Source organism: Vipera berus (genome assembly GCF_964194415.1).
Source record: "Vipera berus genome assembly, chromosome: 13".
Lineage (NCBI taxonomy): Eukaryota > Metazoa > Chordata > Lepidosauria > Squamata > Viperidae > Vipera > Vipera berus.
This window is the reverse complement of record NC_138216.1, coordinates 214,389-231,531: the sequence shown is the minus strand read 5'-3', so window position 1 is coordinate 231,531 and position 17,143 is coordinate 214,389. Positions and strand designations below refer to the sequence as shown.

Sequence of the window (17,143 nt, the reverse complement as noted above, 5' to 3'; positions counted from 1 at the left end):
GGGGGAAACTGACAGTTCTGTTTTTCAAGGGTGCGCAGAGGACTCTCAAAGGTCCCGTCAGTGGGGACCCAACTCTGGCGCGTCACTATCGCTGGACGACGACTGCGGTTTGAGTGTTGCTGAGATTAATTAAGCCATTTCCCCCTCGAGGAAGTCATCGGTTGAGTGTTGAAGCTGCTTTCAGGAAGTGGCTAGACCACAGTGAGGCTCTGCGGAGGTGCTTCCGCTCCGCTGGTGCTCGGAAGTCGGCTTCCTAATTCTTCACTGCGGACCGGGCTCCCACGTGCGGTACGGCGGCGAGTCCGCGAAAGGATCTGATGCGGCGGCAGTTCACGCTCTTCCCCTCACACGCCATTCCCCGGGCTCCCTCTGGAACTATTTGTAGCCTTTGCCGGTTATTTTTCATCCGCAAATCCCTCCGCAGCTTCAGCCTTTCCTTCCCGACGAGCCTCTTGCCGTACGACCCGCTCCCTTCGGGGGGGGGGATCGGCCGGGCGGGCGAGGGCGGGGGAAGAGCTGCGCCTGCGCCCCCGCTGCGCCTGCGCAGATCGCGCCCCCGACGTCTCCCGCCCCGCGCGCAGGCGCCCCTCGTCGCGCGCGCCGCTGACAGGAGTCTCGCCGCCGCCGCCGCCCCTCCCCCTCCTCCGACGCGGCTGGCCAGGCGTCTCCAGGCAGGCGGGGAAGGCGGCCGGGCGGGGGGGGTCCGGCGCGGCGCCATGCGGCGGAGCCCGGCGCGGCCCGGCGGGAGCAGCGGGAGCGCGGGCCTGAGAGGCGGCGGGGGCGGCGGGCTGGGCTGAGCGGCGCCGGGAGAGCCCAGGCGGGCGTGGCCATGGCGGCGGCGGCGGCGGCCGGCTCCTCGCCGCCCCCGCCGCGCAGTACCGAGGTGCGCCTGGCCGGGGGGTCCGGCGGGCGCGTGGCGGTGCGTCTGCGGGCGGCGGCGGCGGGGCGGGGGCGGCGGGGGCGGGGGGCGGGGGCGGCGCTGGGCCCGGGGCTGGGGCTGGGGCTGGGGGCCGGGCGGGCGCCGCAGCTCTTCGAGCGCGCCTCGCCGCGTTGGTGGGACCCGCGCTTCGACTCGAGCAACCTGGAGCAGGCCTGCCGCGAGCGCCGCTTCCCGCAGACGCGGCGCCGGCTCCGCTACGCGCTCTCCTACCTGGGCGCGGCGGCGCTGCTCTGGGGCGCCTACCTGGGCCGGGGGCGCGGCGGGGCGGCGGCGGCGGGGGGCGCGCTTGCCTTGCTGGGCGCCTGCCTGGCCGCGCTGCTCTTCACCTTCACGCGCGCCTACGGCCGCCACCCGGCCGGCTCGGCGCTGGCGCTGGCGCTGCTGGTGCTGGCCCTGCCGCTGGCCACGCAGCTGCCGGCGGCGCCCGGGAGCGGCGCGGGGGGCAACGGGAGCGCGCGCGCCGCGGCCCCCCCGCCCTGCCTGTCGCCGGTGGGCAGCTTCTCGCTGTGCGTGGAGGCGCTGCTGCTGCTCTACGCCGTGCCGCACCTGCCGCTCTACCTGAGCCTGCTGCTGGGGCTGGGCGGCTCGGTGCTCTTCGAGGCGCTGGGCTACGGCTTCCGCGACGAGCGCTGCTTCGCGCCCCCGCCGGGCCAGCGGCTGGCCCCCTGGGAGCTGCTGGGCAAGGCCCTGCTGCACCTCTGCATCCACGCCACCGGCGTGCACCTCTTCATCATGTCGGAGGTGCGGTCTAGGAGCACCTTCCTCAAGGTGGGGCAGTCCATCATGCACGGGAAGGACCTGGAGGTGGAGAAGGCCCTGAAGGAGCGAATGATCCACTCCGTCATGCCCAGGATCATCGCCGACGATCTGATGAAGCAGGGGGACGACGAGAGCGAGAACTCCTCCGTCAAGCGCCACTCCGCCTCCAGCCCCAAAAGTAGGAAGAAGAAACCGTCCATTCAGAAGACCCCCATCGTGTTTCGCCCCTTCAAGATGCAGCAGATAGAACAAGTCAGTATTTTGTTTGCCGATATCGTAGGCTTTACCAAAATGAGTGCCAACAAATCTGCGCACGCCCTGGTGGGGCTTTTGAACGACCTCTTTGGGCGCTTTGATCGCCTCTGCGAGGACACCAAGTGCGAGAAAATAAGCACCTTGGGGGATTGCTACTACTGTGTGGCGGGGTGTCCCGAGCCCCGAGCAGATCACGCTTACTGCTGCATTGAGATGGGCTTGGGCATGATCAAAGCCATTGAGCAGTTTTGCCAAGAGAAGAAAGAGATGGTGAATATGAGGGTTGGCGTACACACCGGGACGGTCCTTTGTGGCATTCTGGGAATGAGGAGGTTTAAGTTTGATGTCTGGTCCAATGATGTCAATTTGGCCAATTTAATGGAACAACTGGGCGTTGCTGGGAAGGTCCATATTTCAGAGGCTACTGCAAAATACTTGGATGATCGCTACGAAATGGAGGATGGAAAGGTGATGGAGCGTGTGGGCCAGAGCGTGGTAGCAGATCAGCTGAAAGGTATTTCTCTCATTTTTGCCTGTGAATGAGTTGATTTGCTTTGGAAGTTAGCCTTTTCCTTCTCTGAGCAGATTTGGACCAATTTCATGTTTTACATGAAACCTGCCAGTTAAACGTGGTGCTTCTGCCCTTCCTGGTTCTTTGAAGAGATACTAAAGATGAGGGAGGTGTGCTTTGTAGTTGCAATGTCTTTTGGTTTCCAGTTGGAATTTTAACCAACTGATTATTTCATAGTTTGTGATATGTCACTCATGCCACTTTACCATGCACACTTTTATAATAACAATATACCTTTATTGCTATGAAGGTAAGTCACATGTTTCGTAAAAATAAATTATCACTTTGTAAGGAAAAGCACTACAGTATTCTGAAGGGCAGTTAAGACTGAGCTCTTCCGTAAGATTGTTGAGCAAGGAAAAAAGTTGCTTTTGATGCCAGCTTTTTGGGGGATAGTTTTTATGATTCTATGAGTGTTGTAAACTGCTAGATGTGGTATATGGTCAGCAGAATTTTTATTCTGATGATCATATACTGACTTCTAGCAGTTTAGTATCAATTTTTATTACGGTCATTGACCAGGATTAATAATAGGATCTTAAATAAAAGAAAAGCGCAGATAAATGTGAGATAAATGAGTAGTGGGTGGGACTGGAGTAAAAGATCCTGTAAAGTACACAAAAACCAGTCTGTCTTCAGGTTGTGCAAATGTTGTGGATGTGGTATATTTAGATTTCAGCAATGCATTTGACAGAGTGTAAGGCAGCCTACTACTTGATGAGATAGAACAGCGTGGGACACGCTGTGCCATTACCAGATGGGTTTGGAGTTGGCTGGCTGAGCGCACTCAGCATGTAATCCTTACGGAACTACTTCTGTGTGGAGGAAGAGCACGCAGTGCTCTTCAGTGTCTGCAGAAATGACCCAGATGAGAGGATGAAAGGGATGCTCATCAGTTTGCAGATGACACAAAGTTGTTCCCAGGTCTTCATTTGATACCAAAAGCCTTTTGGAAGTTAAAATTCACAGTGACAATGAAACGGAGTGCTCGTAAATAAAACCAAAGCATATACAATATTTAAGAATTTTAAAACGCTGCTGGGTTATATTTCACAATCCTATTTTTTTAAGAAGATAATAGAAAAATAGCCAATGAAAAATAAATTACTAATAACTAGCCAAGCAATTTATAAAATGCAGCTTTGTTGCTAAAAAGTGGATTGGGCTGTTTCAAAAGGACAAATGAGACATTTGAACAGCCAAATCCACTTTTTAGCAACTTTTGGCAAGGGGTGTACGATGGCCAGCCGTAGTAAACAGCTTCTTGCAGAAAGGAACTCTACAGATAAGTTGGGGGGAAGCGTATAGTAGAGGAATAATAGCGGATATTTTAACTATAGTTTTCCTGTAGGTTTGAAAACATACTTGATTTCTGGCTTGAAAAAGAAGGAGAGCCACTGCAGCTGCTCAGAGATGCTCCTCCTCCCAGGTCTAGAAGCAGGAGACGGGAACAAGCCACAGGGAGCTTCATCAGAGAATGTGGATGATTTAACAAAAGCATTCAAGTACTTAGAAAAAAATAAGGTTTGACAAATGCAAATTCTGTACATTTCTGTGGATTAGTGTTTAGAAACCTGTTTTAACAACCTACCTGAGCTTGGAAACTTATATTTACAGTTACTGATCCTCTAAGAAGGCAAATCATAAATTGCTTTATTTTTTGCTGTGGAAGTCATAAGATGAGAAGGTCTAGATTATGAATTGGCTGCGAGGGGCTTGCTTTAAATCTCACGCAGCCTAGGAGCTTTCGCACTGTTGACTGCAGGAGGAATGAACGGTGCCTAGTACAGAGCTGGAAAATGCTGCTCTAAGCACTTCTGAGAAAGCCAGCAATCAGTTGGCATAAAGAGGCAAGGATCAGGGTTGCTGGCTTTGGTAGAGTGAGTGGCACAAAATCATTCAATGCGACTAAGAAAAAAGGCCATAGCTGTTGGGATGGGTCTGCTTTTGTAAAGTGTGTATAAGAGCGTTTGTTCCAAAAACGCAAGTATTTGCTTTTCTAATATATATATATATGTGTGTGTGTGTGTATATATATATATATATATATATATATATCTCCCTAATTTATTAGCAATTTGAATAATTTACACAAATAATGAGCTGTCATAAGTTGACTATATCCTGTGGATAGCCTTGGGTTAGGCAAAAACAGGAAAGAAAGAGTTAATTAGCAAGGTGTATTAAAAAAAAGCCTTGACAAATACTATATATATATATATATGTATGTATAAAAAAGTATTTATACTTGGTTTAATCTGTTGATCTGTACAAATTGGGTTGAGATGTGAGGTGGGGAAAAGACAGCTGCTAAATGCTGTCTTGTGTGCACAATGACTTCCTTCCGTGCCCAAATCCATTTCATTTTGTTCTGAAACATTTAAGGTGGGAAAAATGTCCCAAGCAGCCTAGATCAGAGGCCCCCAACCTTTTGGACACCAAGAGTCAATTCCACGGAGAGAGGTTTTTCTGCAGACGGGGTGTGTGGTTTCGTGTGCTGCCTGCATCCTGCAGATGGGGCTTCACTTATTTGTGCGGACTGGTTTCTGGCATGATGCGGACTGGTCCCGATCCATGGAGCGGGGCTTGGGGACCCCTGGCCTTGATAGCGTCCCAGGAGTTGCACAAAATATGTGCCATTCTGAAGAGCATACAGATACCCACAGTACAGGCAGGCCAGGGACGAAAAGAGGAATTCATCCTATAGTGTGTTTCTTTGTGGTTGCAGATCTGCCATTCGTGCAGTGTTACATTTTCTTCTGGCTGTGCTATGAGTGCAGAGGAAGGAGCCATTCAGAACGGATGCCAGGAGGACCACAAGACCAGCACAAAGGTAACTTACTCTCAAGCCGCCTCCTCCTCCTCCTCCTCCTCCTCCTCCTTCATTCATCCATCCACAGAGCAGAAGCTGAGGCAGGTCAGTCACGGGACCAGGCAGACTCAGATTTTGGTAGCCTTTGAAACAGAGGGTGCAGGTAAAACCGCAGGACAGGCGGCCTTCTGGCCCTGGCGTCCTCGAGGGCAGATGGTCCCAGTGGCAGACCCTTTCCTTCTTCTCAGGACTGGCATGTACGAAATTAGACCTAGGGTGATTTAAAGAGCACCGTGATGTACAGTTGGATACTTTTTCAAATCTAATCCCTTTGCTACTTTGTAAGTTGGGTTGCTTATAGTGCACTTTCTTTTGCTTTCCCATCAACTAGATTAGTGTAACGCCTTTTGTTTTAATTTTTCAGTGATGAACAGGCATCCTAACAATTCTTTTTTTTTAAGAGTTGGAATTTCAGCCTCTGGTAATATGGCTCTTTTTAGGTTCCTAATTTTTTTAGCCTGAAACCCAGAAAAGATAAATCGTACTTTATTTAATTTTAGTTTAAAATGCATTTTCTATAGCTTTTAAAGAAATGTTAACCTTTTCCCTTTCTAAACATTGTTTGAGGTTTTCTGAGCATAAAGAGCTGGAGAAACCTGACTTCAGACTTCTATTTGCTCAGGAGTGACAAGTGCCGAAGGCACCTGACAGTTCCTTCCCGTTCTGAAAGTGGACACGAGGGTGTTCCAATTACGCTTGTTAAAAAATGTGTATCTCATTTGAAGCCACCTTTGGGATTAGACATGGTGATAATAAAATGATTCATGACATGATACAAATCTTTCTGCTTTTGTTAATTTAATCAGGTTTGGTTTGTTTCTTTAATAATTTATTGCCCTTATGTTTCTTTTCTTCTTTAAATCTTGCAAGTGCTGTTTTATACATTCAAAAACAAAATCTTTGAGATGATTTTTCTACCCCAATATACTTGTAGAAACAGACAAGTATGATCTGAATTCTCTCTGACTTAATCATAAACCACTTTAATTTTTCTTCTTGTCTCAATCAGAGTGCTGGGGGAGGTAGCCCAAAGTCTCGGAATGGGCTTCTAAGTCCCCCGCAAGAGGAGAAACTGAGCAACAGCCAAACATCTCTTTATGAAATGTTGCAAGAGAAAGGAAGATGGGTTGGGGCAAGCTTGGATCACTCAGCTCTTCTGCCATTGCGGTTCAAAAATATCAGAGAAAAAACAGATGCTCACTTTGTTGATGTTATTAAAGAAGACAGGTGAGGCAAAGCATTCTCATTGCTTGGACCTTTGTTCTGCATGGGGGGTTCTGCAAAGGTTCAGCAGATTGGGGGAGAGGGAGCGCTCCACGGCCCACCGAAGCCCAATTAAGGATGGACTAATAATTAGAAGAAGGGACGCGGTGGCTCAGTGGGTTAGGACGCTGAGCTTGTCGATCAGAAGGTTGGCAGTTTGGCGGGTCGAATCCCGAGTGCTGCGTAACAGAGTGAGCGCCTGTTACTCGTCCCAGCTTCTGCCAACCTAGCAGTTCGAAAGCACGTAAAAATGCAAGTAGAAAAATAGGGACCACTACGGTGGGAAGGTAACAGCGTTACGTGCGCCTTTGGCGTCTAGTCATGCCGGCCACATGACCACGGAGACGTCCTCGGACAAGCGCTGGCTCTTTGGCTTTGAAACGGAGATGAGCACTGGCCCCTAGAGTCGGAAACGACTAGCACGCATGTGCGGGGGAACCTTTACCTTTACCTTAATAATTAGAAATGCCTGTCAAAGGAAGATGGGTAATCATTGTTTCTTTGTTGGAGAATAAACTTTCCTAAAATGAATCTTTTCCTCAGCTTGATGAAAGACTATTTTTTTAAGCCACCCATTAACAAGTTGAGCCTGAACTTCCTTGATCATGATTTGGAGATGGCCTACCGGAGCAGCTACCAAGAAGAGGTAAGGTTTTGTGTATGTGGATCTGTGTGCATGCAGGTACATGCATGCTGATAGTATCTAAGGAACACAGTAACAAAATGTCAAAACATTTTATGTTTATTTTAACTGTTCATGTTGACTGGGGAGAGATCAGTAATTATTATGCTGTTTGTTTTTTACACTGACATTCCCTCTAAAAAAAAAAGCTTGGTTAGCAGTTTGGCAGTTACTTTTGATTTGGGGTTCAAGTGTGTTTTGTCTCTGCTTTTGCCATTGGTGAAGGGATGTCTTTGAAAGGGAAACTGAAATTGCAGCATCTGCAGCGTAGCAACCAGGCTCCTGTCTAGAGTCTCCAAGCAGGAACATGTAATAACTATCTGGATAAACTACGTTGGCTTGATGCTAAATTTAAAGAGCTTGCTTTTATGTGTAAACATGCATGCTCTTTCTACTTGAACCGTATAGATTAATAAATAAAACTTTTTTCTTGCGTTTTACTGCTTTTATTTAAATAGGTATATGAAATTCTGGCAAAGTATCTGATAAAGTATTTGTTTTTATTCCAGTATTATATCATCTGCTTCTGCAGGAGAAACCCTACCCTTCAGGCCACTAAATAGCTAGTGCTGTTATTAACTTAGGGTCTCTTGTGTGCAAATGGAAGACTTCACATATAAATTTGGGTTCAGATTTGCAAACTTCCGCAAGAATGTTTTTTATTGATAGTTTACTTTACAGACCATTGTCCTGGAAACAGCCCTTGTTGCGACTGCTTTAAACTTTAGTCCTGTATCACTTCTTCCTTTGCATGTCTATATGCACTAAAAAGACCTATCATTCCGTATAGAGTGGGCAGATGTGCACTATTTGCATACAAAGATAGTTAAAAGATAGATGGAAGGTCTCTCTTATAACAGAAATATCCCTCAGCTATCCTAAGGAATAATCCATGACTTTTATAATAACCTTGTATCACAGAGAGGTTATGAGGGTCTGATTTCTCCTAAAGCGGTTTTGAGAATAATTTCCTCTAAGAAACTAAATTTGTTTTGTTGTACTCACTTTTGCTGATTGTTTTCTTTCTTGTAGCCTTTTAGAGAACTGATTCTGAAAATTGCTGCTGTGTTTTAGTAATCTTTTTCTTAAAGTAGAGTGCTGCAGAGAACCTTTGTAAAGAATGGAGGTCATCTCTGGATCAGATTCTGAAATCAAATTGAAAAGTATAGAGTTGGGTGACTTTTGATTTCCCTGCTTGGTGTTGGGTTCTGAAGAAGCCCATGTGTGGCCAGGTAAGTTCGACCTCGCTCTCCACAGGTGGTTAGAAGAGTCCCTGTGAAGACCTTCGCCAGTGCTACCTTCAGTTCCCTCCTGGACGTGTGCCTCTCCGCCACTGTTTTCCTCATCCTCTCCATCGCTTGCTTCCTGAAATACGGGGTGGTGGCCTCTCCTCCCCCTCCTGCAGCTGTGGCTGTGGCAGTAGTGGCTGTCCTGCTCGAGGTGGTCTCGCTTACCATCTCAATCAGGTGAACCAAATGCTGCGCTTGTCCTTCCTCCCTCAATATTAGGGCTCCCTTGTTGGGTATGGGTGACAGCAAATGCCCCCGCCCAGCAGACCCCTGCCCTTGTAGAAAAACTGGAGCTGGCTGTGGATGCCCAGGAGCCTCCCTTGGGATTCCTTCCAGGGTCACCAATTGTCTTTCATGCCCGGGAGAAAGAGAGGTTGTCCTAATTTTGGAAGAGGGGGAGGCTCTGATGTCACTTGCGGGAGAGAGGGGTTCTCCTGAGATCGAGGGCAGGGAAACCTCAGCGGCCGTGTCTGTGGTTTCCAGGATGGCTTTTTTTCTGGAGGATATGATGGTCTGCACTAAGCGACTCTTGGAAGTGATTGCCGGGTGGCTGCCCAGACACTTCATTGGGGCCGTTTTGATCTCCCTGCCTGCTCTTGCGGTCTTCTCACACTTCACCTCCGAGTTTGGAACTAACCTCTATGTAAGTTGGCCTCAACCCCAGCTCTTGGTGGGCAAGCAGAGCTTCCGAGTGAGAAAGCGCGAGGGAGGGGTCTTTTACCCTACTTTTGGTCATTGGAATCTTTGGCTCTGAGTGCCAAATCACAGGCAGAAACTTCTTTTCCAGGAGTGGAAACTGGTAGTTGGAAGGGCAGTGGCTCCCTTTGCCCATCCTAGTCAACTAGCCTAGTCCTAAGGGCTCCGCTTCTCAGAGCTTTGCTGCCAGTGCTGGGAGCCCAGAGCAGGGGGGAGAAGGCGCGACAGATGGCAGTTTATCTGCCACCCAAGCCCAAATTTGGTCTACTGCAATTCCCTGGACTTCTTCTATTTACCGTGTTTCTAAAGACTCAGTCTTTTTTTTTTTGCCTTCAAAAGAGGCACCAGGTCTTATTCCTGGGTGCGTGTGTGTGTGTGTGTGCTTTTCCACTCCACCTGCTGCGGTGGCACTGACAGCCCCGCCCAGCCAGATTCCCTGGGTTGGTTCTCGGCTGCACAGGCCTTCTGGAAAGGCCTCTGATGGTGAAATGCAGGCCCGAGCTCCATTCTCAGGTGCAGAAGAAGCGGGCCGGCCAGATAGGTCTTACTTTGGGGGAAACACGGTAAGAAGCCAGTGGATTCTGATTCAGATATCCTGCCTTTAGTGAAGTTTTCCCTGGATTAGGTTGATCGTTCAGCTTGAGGTCTGGCCACTTTAGGAATCTGCATGGCAGAGCCATCGCGTTTCTCCTTCTCCCCCCCTCCCCCAAATCATAGCAAAACTAGGCATTTTCCACCAGGCATAGAAGGAGATAGGCTTTAAAATATGACTTTAATTAAATCCACGGACTATTAAAGATTCCACAGCTGCTCTAAGCTCATCACTTATTTTAACTTTGGGATTTTTTGAGGAAAGGTGCAACTTCTTTGCTCTGATTTGCTCCATTGTTCTGACTGGTGTTTCTTTTGTTGCAGTCCACCATGTTTATGTGTTCTGCAGTTCTCATCACAATAGTCCAGTACTGTAACTTTTGCCAGCTCAGCTCCTGGTTGAGATCCTCTTTGGCTACCCTTGTGGGAGGGGTCCTCCTCCTCCTCCTGCACGTGTCCTGGTGTTCCGACAGGTGAGCCACAGCAAATCCATCACAATTCTGACGAAGAGCAGGCTGCCTTATCCAGGAAAGGTCCCAGGCTGCTGGAATGAAGTCTGCTTGCTTCAAGACAAGTGCCACAATTTTTGCCAGTTTTGCCTAGGAGTGTGGCTAAGCAATGAAAGAAAAAGTGTGAAGGGGACTAGTGTGCGCATGCATCACAGGGATTAGCAAATTAGTGAGAGAAGAAGTCCTAATTTGTGACTACGGTTGGTGCAATGTAGTTTTCCTTGTTTTGGTCCAGACTTTGTTTGCTGGTAATGTGAGACTGTTACGTTTCTGTTGCAGCTTCTTGGAGGAGTCAAATCTTGTTTCACCGAGGAATTTAAGGTATGTTTTAAAAAGCTATTGGGCTTGATTGTTTCTCAGCCTCCAGCCTTTGGCTTACGTTCTCTAAGAATCCAAAGTGCTCTATTCGCCAGCTGAGAGTCGGAATAGAAGTTGTGGCCAAAAGGAAAAAGATTTTGAAGAGGCTAAAATTTGGACTGTGAACCACTGGTTTCCTTTCTGTGAAGTGCAGCTAAGTTCTGAAACAGTGAGATGGATTATTTCCAAGCATAATATTTTTATAGAGCTGTAACATTATAAAGCCAGGTGCTGTTAAGGTGTCATGCCTACATATTGAAAAGTCTCTCACTTGCAGTGTTGTGTGGCCAGATGTGTCTCTTCTGTTAACTGCTAAGAGAGACGCTGTAATGATTTGAGCTGTTGGACAGTTTCTATTTGTATCAAGATACGTATCAAAATTAGGTGTTCTTACAATGCGTACATCACTCATTTGATTTAAGGAAATTCTCTTTGGAATTTGACTTGGGAAAAAATGTTGCATCGGGCTGCCTGTCCTCTGCCATAGGCCACTTGCTCAGAGCAAAGGCCACATTTTAGCACACCCCAACTTCACGTGTACCCTCTGTGCCAACACACTGAGCCTTTAAATGCTGATACATGTTCACGTAAAAACTAGGTGATTATAAAGATCAACAGCACCTGTTTGAGATCCCAAGCAGAATGATCTGAAGTTACCTTTAAAGTACGCATTCTCTTTTTTTTTTCGTTCCTCCCCCACCCCCAGCTTCATAGAGAATGCCTGCAACAGGTCTGCGTCGGAAGACTTCAGTAGGCCGGCAGATCTGATTGGCCTGGAAGTGGTTTTGGGCCTCTTCCTTCTCCTTGTCTTAGTTTGGTTCTTAAATCGGGAGTTTGAGGTGAGTTACCGTCTCCATTATCATGGAGATGTGGAAGCTGACCTTCACCGTATCAAGATTCAAAGCATGAGGGACCAGGCAGACTGGCTCCTGCGGAACATAATTCCCTACCATGTGGCCGAGCAGCTGAAAGTGTCCCAAAGTTATTCCAAAAACCACGACAGTGGGGGGGTGATCTTTGCCAGCATTGTGAACTTCAGCGAGTTCTACGAGGAGAATTACGAAGGAGGCAAGGAATGTTACCGCGTCCTGAATGAACTGATTGGCGATTTTGATGAGCTGTTGAGCAAGCCTAATTACAGCAGCATTGAGAAAATAAAAACCATTGGGGCCACCTACATGGCTGCCTCTGGGCTGAATGCTTCCCAGTCCCAGGACAGCAGTAACCCCCATGCCCATCTGCAGACGCTTTTTGAATTTGCCAAAGAAATGATGCGAGTGGTTGATGACTTTAACAATAACATGCTGTGGTTCAATTTTAAGCTGAGGGTTGGCTTTAACCATGGCCCCCTAACAGCCGGGGTCATTGGCACCACCAAGCTCTTGTACGACATCTGGGGAGACACTGTGAATATAGCAAGCAGGATGGACACCACGGGAGTCGAGTGCCGGATCCAGGTGAGCGAGGAGAGTTACCGCATTCTTCACAAAATGGGCTATGACTTTGATTACCGTGGGACAGTCAACGTGAAGGGCAAAGGCCAAATGAAGACTTTCCTCTATCCCAAATGCATAGACAGTGGGGTGGTGCCCCACCATCAGTTGTCTATCTCTCCGGACATTCGGGTTCAAGTAGATGGCAGCATCGGGCGATCTCCAACTGATGAGATCACCAACTTGGTGCCTTCTGTACAGAACTTGGATAAGTTGCCCCCCGACCTGGAGCTCAAAGATTTGCTTCCCCGCTTCAAGAAGTTTCCCAAAGAATTGGTTAAATTAGACAGTCGCCCTCAGTTTGGTGCAGCTGGTGAGAAGGGTGACTGTGAGGAGGCCAGGCCGGAGGAAGCCAGCGAACTGACCAAACTGAACAGCTCCCGGAGTGTGTGATGCCCATCGATTCTTCTCTGTGAGAAATCTGAGCGCTCTCTTGCACGGAGGGGATGACAGGAAGCGGCAGAGCCTAGCTCAGTTGTTTCCCCTCTTTCTTTGGGCAGCACCTGAATTAGAGAGAATCGTAGCCATGCCAGGCTCTGGCCCTTTTCAACCCCCTTGAAATGTTTGTGTTTTTTCCCCCGAGAGGAGACATCAAGTGCCTTCAGAGAGACTGCTGGGCTCCTCTCTGGACTGAGGAGAAGCGGTATAGATTGGGGATTGGAACACATTCAGAGGACAAGCTGTGGTTACTTCATTTTTATTTCTCATCAACAGCTTCCTTTGCACCTCCAAGCAGAGTGAATAAGTGTCATCAGCGCTCACATTTTATATGTAAACACAGATAATTGCATGTTTGCCTACCTTCTGTGATGGACACTAAGAGCTGGTCAAGGGAGATACCGGGGCCAGAAGGAATGATCATCTTGGAACAGGGAGGAACAGTAAGATTTCATTGGGAGTTCAGCACTTACTAAAGAAGCAGCTGAGCTTGCTGTTTACCAAAGTCAGATTAAAGTGCCATTGTGCTTTCTGACACCCTGCACTTGCCGTTTCCCAGCAGATCAGAAGGGTAGTGTACCAGTCGGTTGGATGTGCTGGTGCCACCAATTTTGCCTCTGGTGGTTCCTCATTTTACCATTGCCAATATAGGGGGTGGGAAAGGACTTGGGCCTACCCCACTTTATTTTTTGCTTTCCGGGCCCTGCTGGCATAATCCCATGTCAGCTTACTTGTCTTCATGCAGAAGCCAGGCTGTCCCTTAGCAGAATCGGCCCCAAAGAGAATGATAATGCATCCAATGGGATCTGGATTAACTCATGCAGTATTTGAGTCATGGCTCTTGCTCTTTGTCCCAAAGATGCTTTTTCACGAGGCAACTGGACTTTCTTGTTTTTCTTTGAAGATGTTTTGCTTCTCATCCAAGAAGTTTCATGAGCTGAAGAAGCTTCTTTGATGAGAAGCAAAGTGTCTTCAAAGAAAAACAAGGGAATCCAGTTGCCTCGTGAAAAATCACCTTTGGGATAACTATGACCTGGATGACTGACAATCTCCATAGACATCTTGCTCACTGTGTGTCACAAGATGTCAAAACAAGTGGGAATAACATAAGCCCTCAGCCGTGTAGCCTTTTGCTGAGGAAATGATACACTCTTTTATTTGGCACAATGTTTTGATTCCAGTACACTCTAGTGAAATATTGCCCCACCTAAAGAAAAGAAATCCAATCATAAATCTGTAATATTAATATGCAAAAATGAATAGGGACTTATCTACTTTTTCCCAAGCTCAGAAAACCTGAAAATCAAAATGCTTTAAGGGTTAGACAAACGTGGACAACTTTAAAAGTAGAATTATCCTTTGGTACTTTTTCACCACCAGAATTCATGAAGCCTAAAGATGACACTGTTCCCTCTTTTTGTTGGTCAGGTGACTGTTAAAACTAGAGTATAAGTCCCCCCCCCCCGCCAATTATTGAATGCATCCCTAGAATTTATGGCCCCAAAGGAGCTTTTCTGTACTCCATTCTTTCTTTCGATGTATCACCATAGCTGTGCCAAACAGCACTACAATGTGCAAGCTTCTTTTCCAGCATGGGCTGAAGGCGCAGCAACGCAGGCTGTCCTCCACGCTTTTCAGGGAGGAAAACAGGGCTGTGCTTTGCAAAGCGCAATTACAAAGGCATCCTTTTTTTCCTGTCTAGCGTACTGTGGTTACATTGCTAAACATCAGGATTGGGAATTACCAACAATATATGTGATAGGTTGTAGGAGTAGGCTGCACTCATTTGGATGCATCTTCTTGCCTCCCTTCCAGTTGAGCTTCCAAAAAAGTCGGTGTCTATTTATATTTCCTATAAATGAATAATCTGAGGTCACCCTTTGAATTCTAGTTTCTGTTTGAACTGTTGTTTTCCATATGCTAATTGGATTGCGCTTAATGCCACAAGCCTCAGCAGGCAGGCAGTTGCTAGAAAGAACTTTTTTGAGTGGTGGCATTTTGCTTAAGGATCAAAAATAACCAGCAGTGCTAAACCAGCTACAGTACTTTGATTTTTTCCTGGGTTCTGCTCTTAGTATGGAGTAGATTGTTGATTGCCTTGGGTTTCCTGCCAGAAGGGACCGGCAGAGTTACATCCAGCTTTTTCAGAGAAGAGCAGTAGCACTGCCTAGATTGCTGCTAAGCGTAGCTCTTTCCTGTGTCAAAAGTGCAAAAAGTTCCGAGTCTTTATTTTACTTACTTCAGTTCTGGAGACCGATGGTCTTGGAGAGGGAAAGACCTTGACCATTTTATGGTGCTAAGATCTGTAGTGTTCAGTCAGCAAAGTAACCTGAAAAGTAAATTCAGCACAGCCTGCGCTTGAAGAATGCAGCTTGCTACCTTGAAGCTTTCATCCATGGGTTCCCCAAGGCAAACAGGGTAGCTGGCTGGCCTAAGCCATCTTGGATCCCAGAAAGGGTTTCTTGGTGTGACCAAATAACGGGTTCAACCGAGGTTAGTGGGATTTTCCAGTCCTTTCTCTGTCAGAATGGTCCAGAAGAGAGGTTAAACAGGCTTCCACAAACAGTTTTTATTCTAAAAGATGTTCATGTTGCCACTATCCACAGATAACTAGATGGAAAGAAGGGTTCTTTGGGAAAAATGGAATAACTGTTGAGCATTTCAAACACAGCAAAACAGCAACAAAAATTCTGAAAAAAGGACAGGTTGTGGGTCCATCATGGTAGTTCAGAAATTTTGGGTAAGTGCTTTATTAAATGCACATGTAAATAGTACTGCTCCAGTACTGTGGACAGTGTCCTGTATTTTGGAATATTCTAAGATGAGAGAACTTGACAATATAAGTGGAAATTGCAGGCCGATAGGTGCACTGGGGGGCTAACAAGCAGTAAATCCCTGAAGGGTAGGAGGGATCTGTGGGATGGCAAGGTCCTGAGCTCCTGGGGCCTTTTTGTGAAGAAACTCCTCAGCTTGGGCTCTCCTGTGAAGAGGCGTAAGGAGATGTTGGGCCTGACGTGGAAGAGAAACAGGAGACTTGTACAGAAGAGGGCCGGGAAGGAGCTCTGCCTTGCTTTGCTGAAAGTGGAGTTTTATTCAAATTCTTGGCACTTAACTGAAGCTAGATTCAGTCAAATCAAGGAAGTGAGGACCTGTTAAGGAGTGGATCACGTTTGCATCCTCTTCTGCTGACTATAATCTCTTGATTTTGATCAAAGTCTTTGCTTTTGACTTCCACAGCAGGCAGTTTTCTCCTTGCCTTTCTTCTGGGACTTTCTGGTTTTCTCCCTAGTAAATCCTGACAGGAATAATAATTCTGCCTTTTTCTCCATACCTTGCATTTCCTAGAGCATCTGCTAGTTCTGTAGTATGCAGGCATCACAATGGTGCCAGTGGGGCGCTGTTCCTATTTTGCAAAAACAATACTTCTAGAAGTGGCCATGGAACTACTGACCTCTGTGAGAAGCTCCCGAGCACTGGAGAATTTGAGGGCTGCCCAAATGTACGTTGGTTCTTCACTGCTGCTGCCCCTTCTGCGCTGATCCACATAGCAGCAAGGTGTGAGTATCTGCCCTCTTAGTTCTCAGAAACAAGATCATCTTAATTCGGACAGGAACATGTTATGACTGATGGCTGGTTTAGGAGTTTTTCGGGCTGTTCTCAGCAATAGGCCACGGCAGATGCATTTTGTCCTGGGAAATAGGCGATGCATCTCCTCTGCCTTTGTCTAAGTCTGGGCTGTGCAACACCCTTGTCTGCCCTCACTGTGCACAGAAATGGATCCTTTGTCACTGTTGCCTCATGTGCTGAAATATTTAGGGAAAGAGCAATGACACTTGAAGCCCCTTCATTGCCTTGAAATGTGTCTGCTTAAACCATGTGCCTAGTGTGGTGTGCTCAGGCCAACATCTTGGGTAAACACGATATAATTTATCAGCTAATCCTCAGCTGGTTTGCAGGACACATGGGGCTCACATGTGCTGGGTCAGGACTGCCGTATGAACGCACCAGGGCTCATGTGCTGTTCGGCTTCCCTTGAACCAGGCTTTCCGAGGGAAGGCTCCTGAGCAATTGAGCTGGCTTTTAAAATCAGTTCTTTGGCGTGGCCATGACTCCTCTCAAGCCATTCCTTTGCTTGGCTGGCCCAGAAGCGTCAGGGGTTAACCGACTGTTGGAAAGGGGGGGGGGAAGAGAGTGGTTGCCAGATGTGGGAGCTGTAAATAGCCCTGAGAATAGACCTGGCTGACATCTGACAGCAAAGGTGAAATGCTGCAAGATGAATGGGGATGAACAATAGAAACCTTTCCTTGTTATTTAGGCAATGTAATCGATTCTCTATTAAACTCTTTTCTGTATTGGATATGCAGGATCACTTGTTTGTTCATACACCAGATCCAGAGAGCAAACATACACAACCCAATATTTACCGTC

At 47.6% G+C, this 17,143-nt stretch overlaps 1 protein-coding gene across 1 annotated transcript; it reads left to right on the top strand.

The window, feature by feature from the left end:
* Nucleotides 1-829: 829 nt before the first annotated feature.
* On the top strand, nucleotides 830-16,959 carry ADCY9 (adenylate cyclase 9; the record flags this gene model as incomplete). Its single annotated transcript, XM_081337939.1, has 11 exons — nucleotides 830-2,468; nucleotides 3,877-4,049; nucleotides 5,254-5,358; nucleotides 6,407-6,624; nucleotides 7,204-7,306; nucleotides 8,600-8,808; nucleotides 9,115-9,274; nucleotides 10,243-10,391; nucleotides 10,707-10,748; nucleotides 11,491-13,022; nucleotides 16,061-16,959. 10 exons carry the CDS (start codon nucleotides 830-832, stop codon nucleotides 12,668-12,670), a joined length of 3,978 nt encoding a protein of 1,325 aa, XP_081194065.1. The 3' UTR covers nucleotides 12,671-13,022; nucleotides 16,061-16,959.
* Between the last annotated feature and the right edge of the window lie 184 nt (nucleotides 16,960-17,143).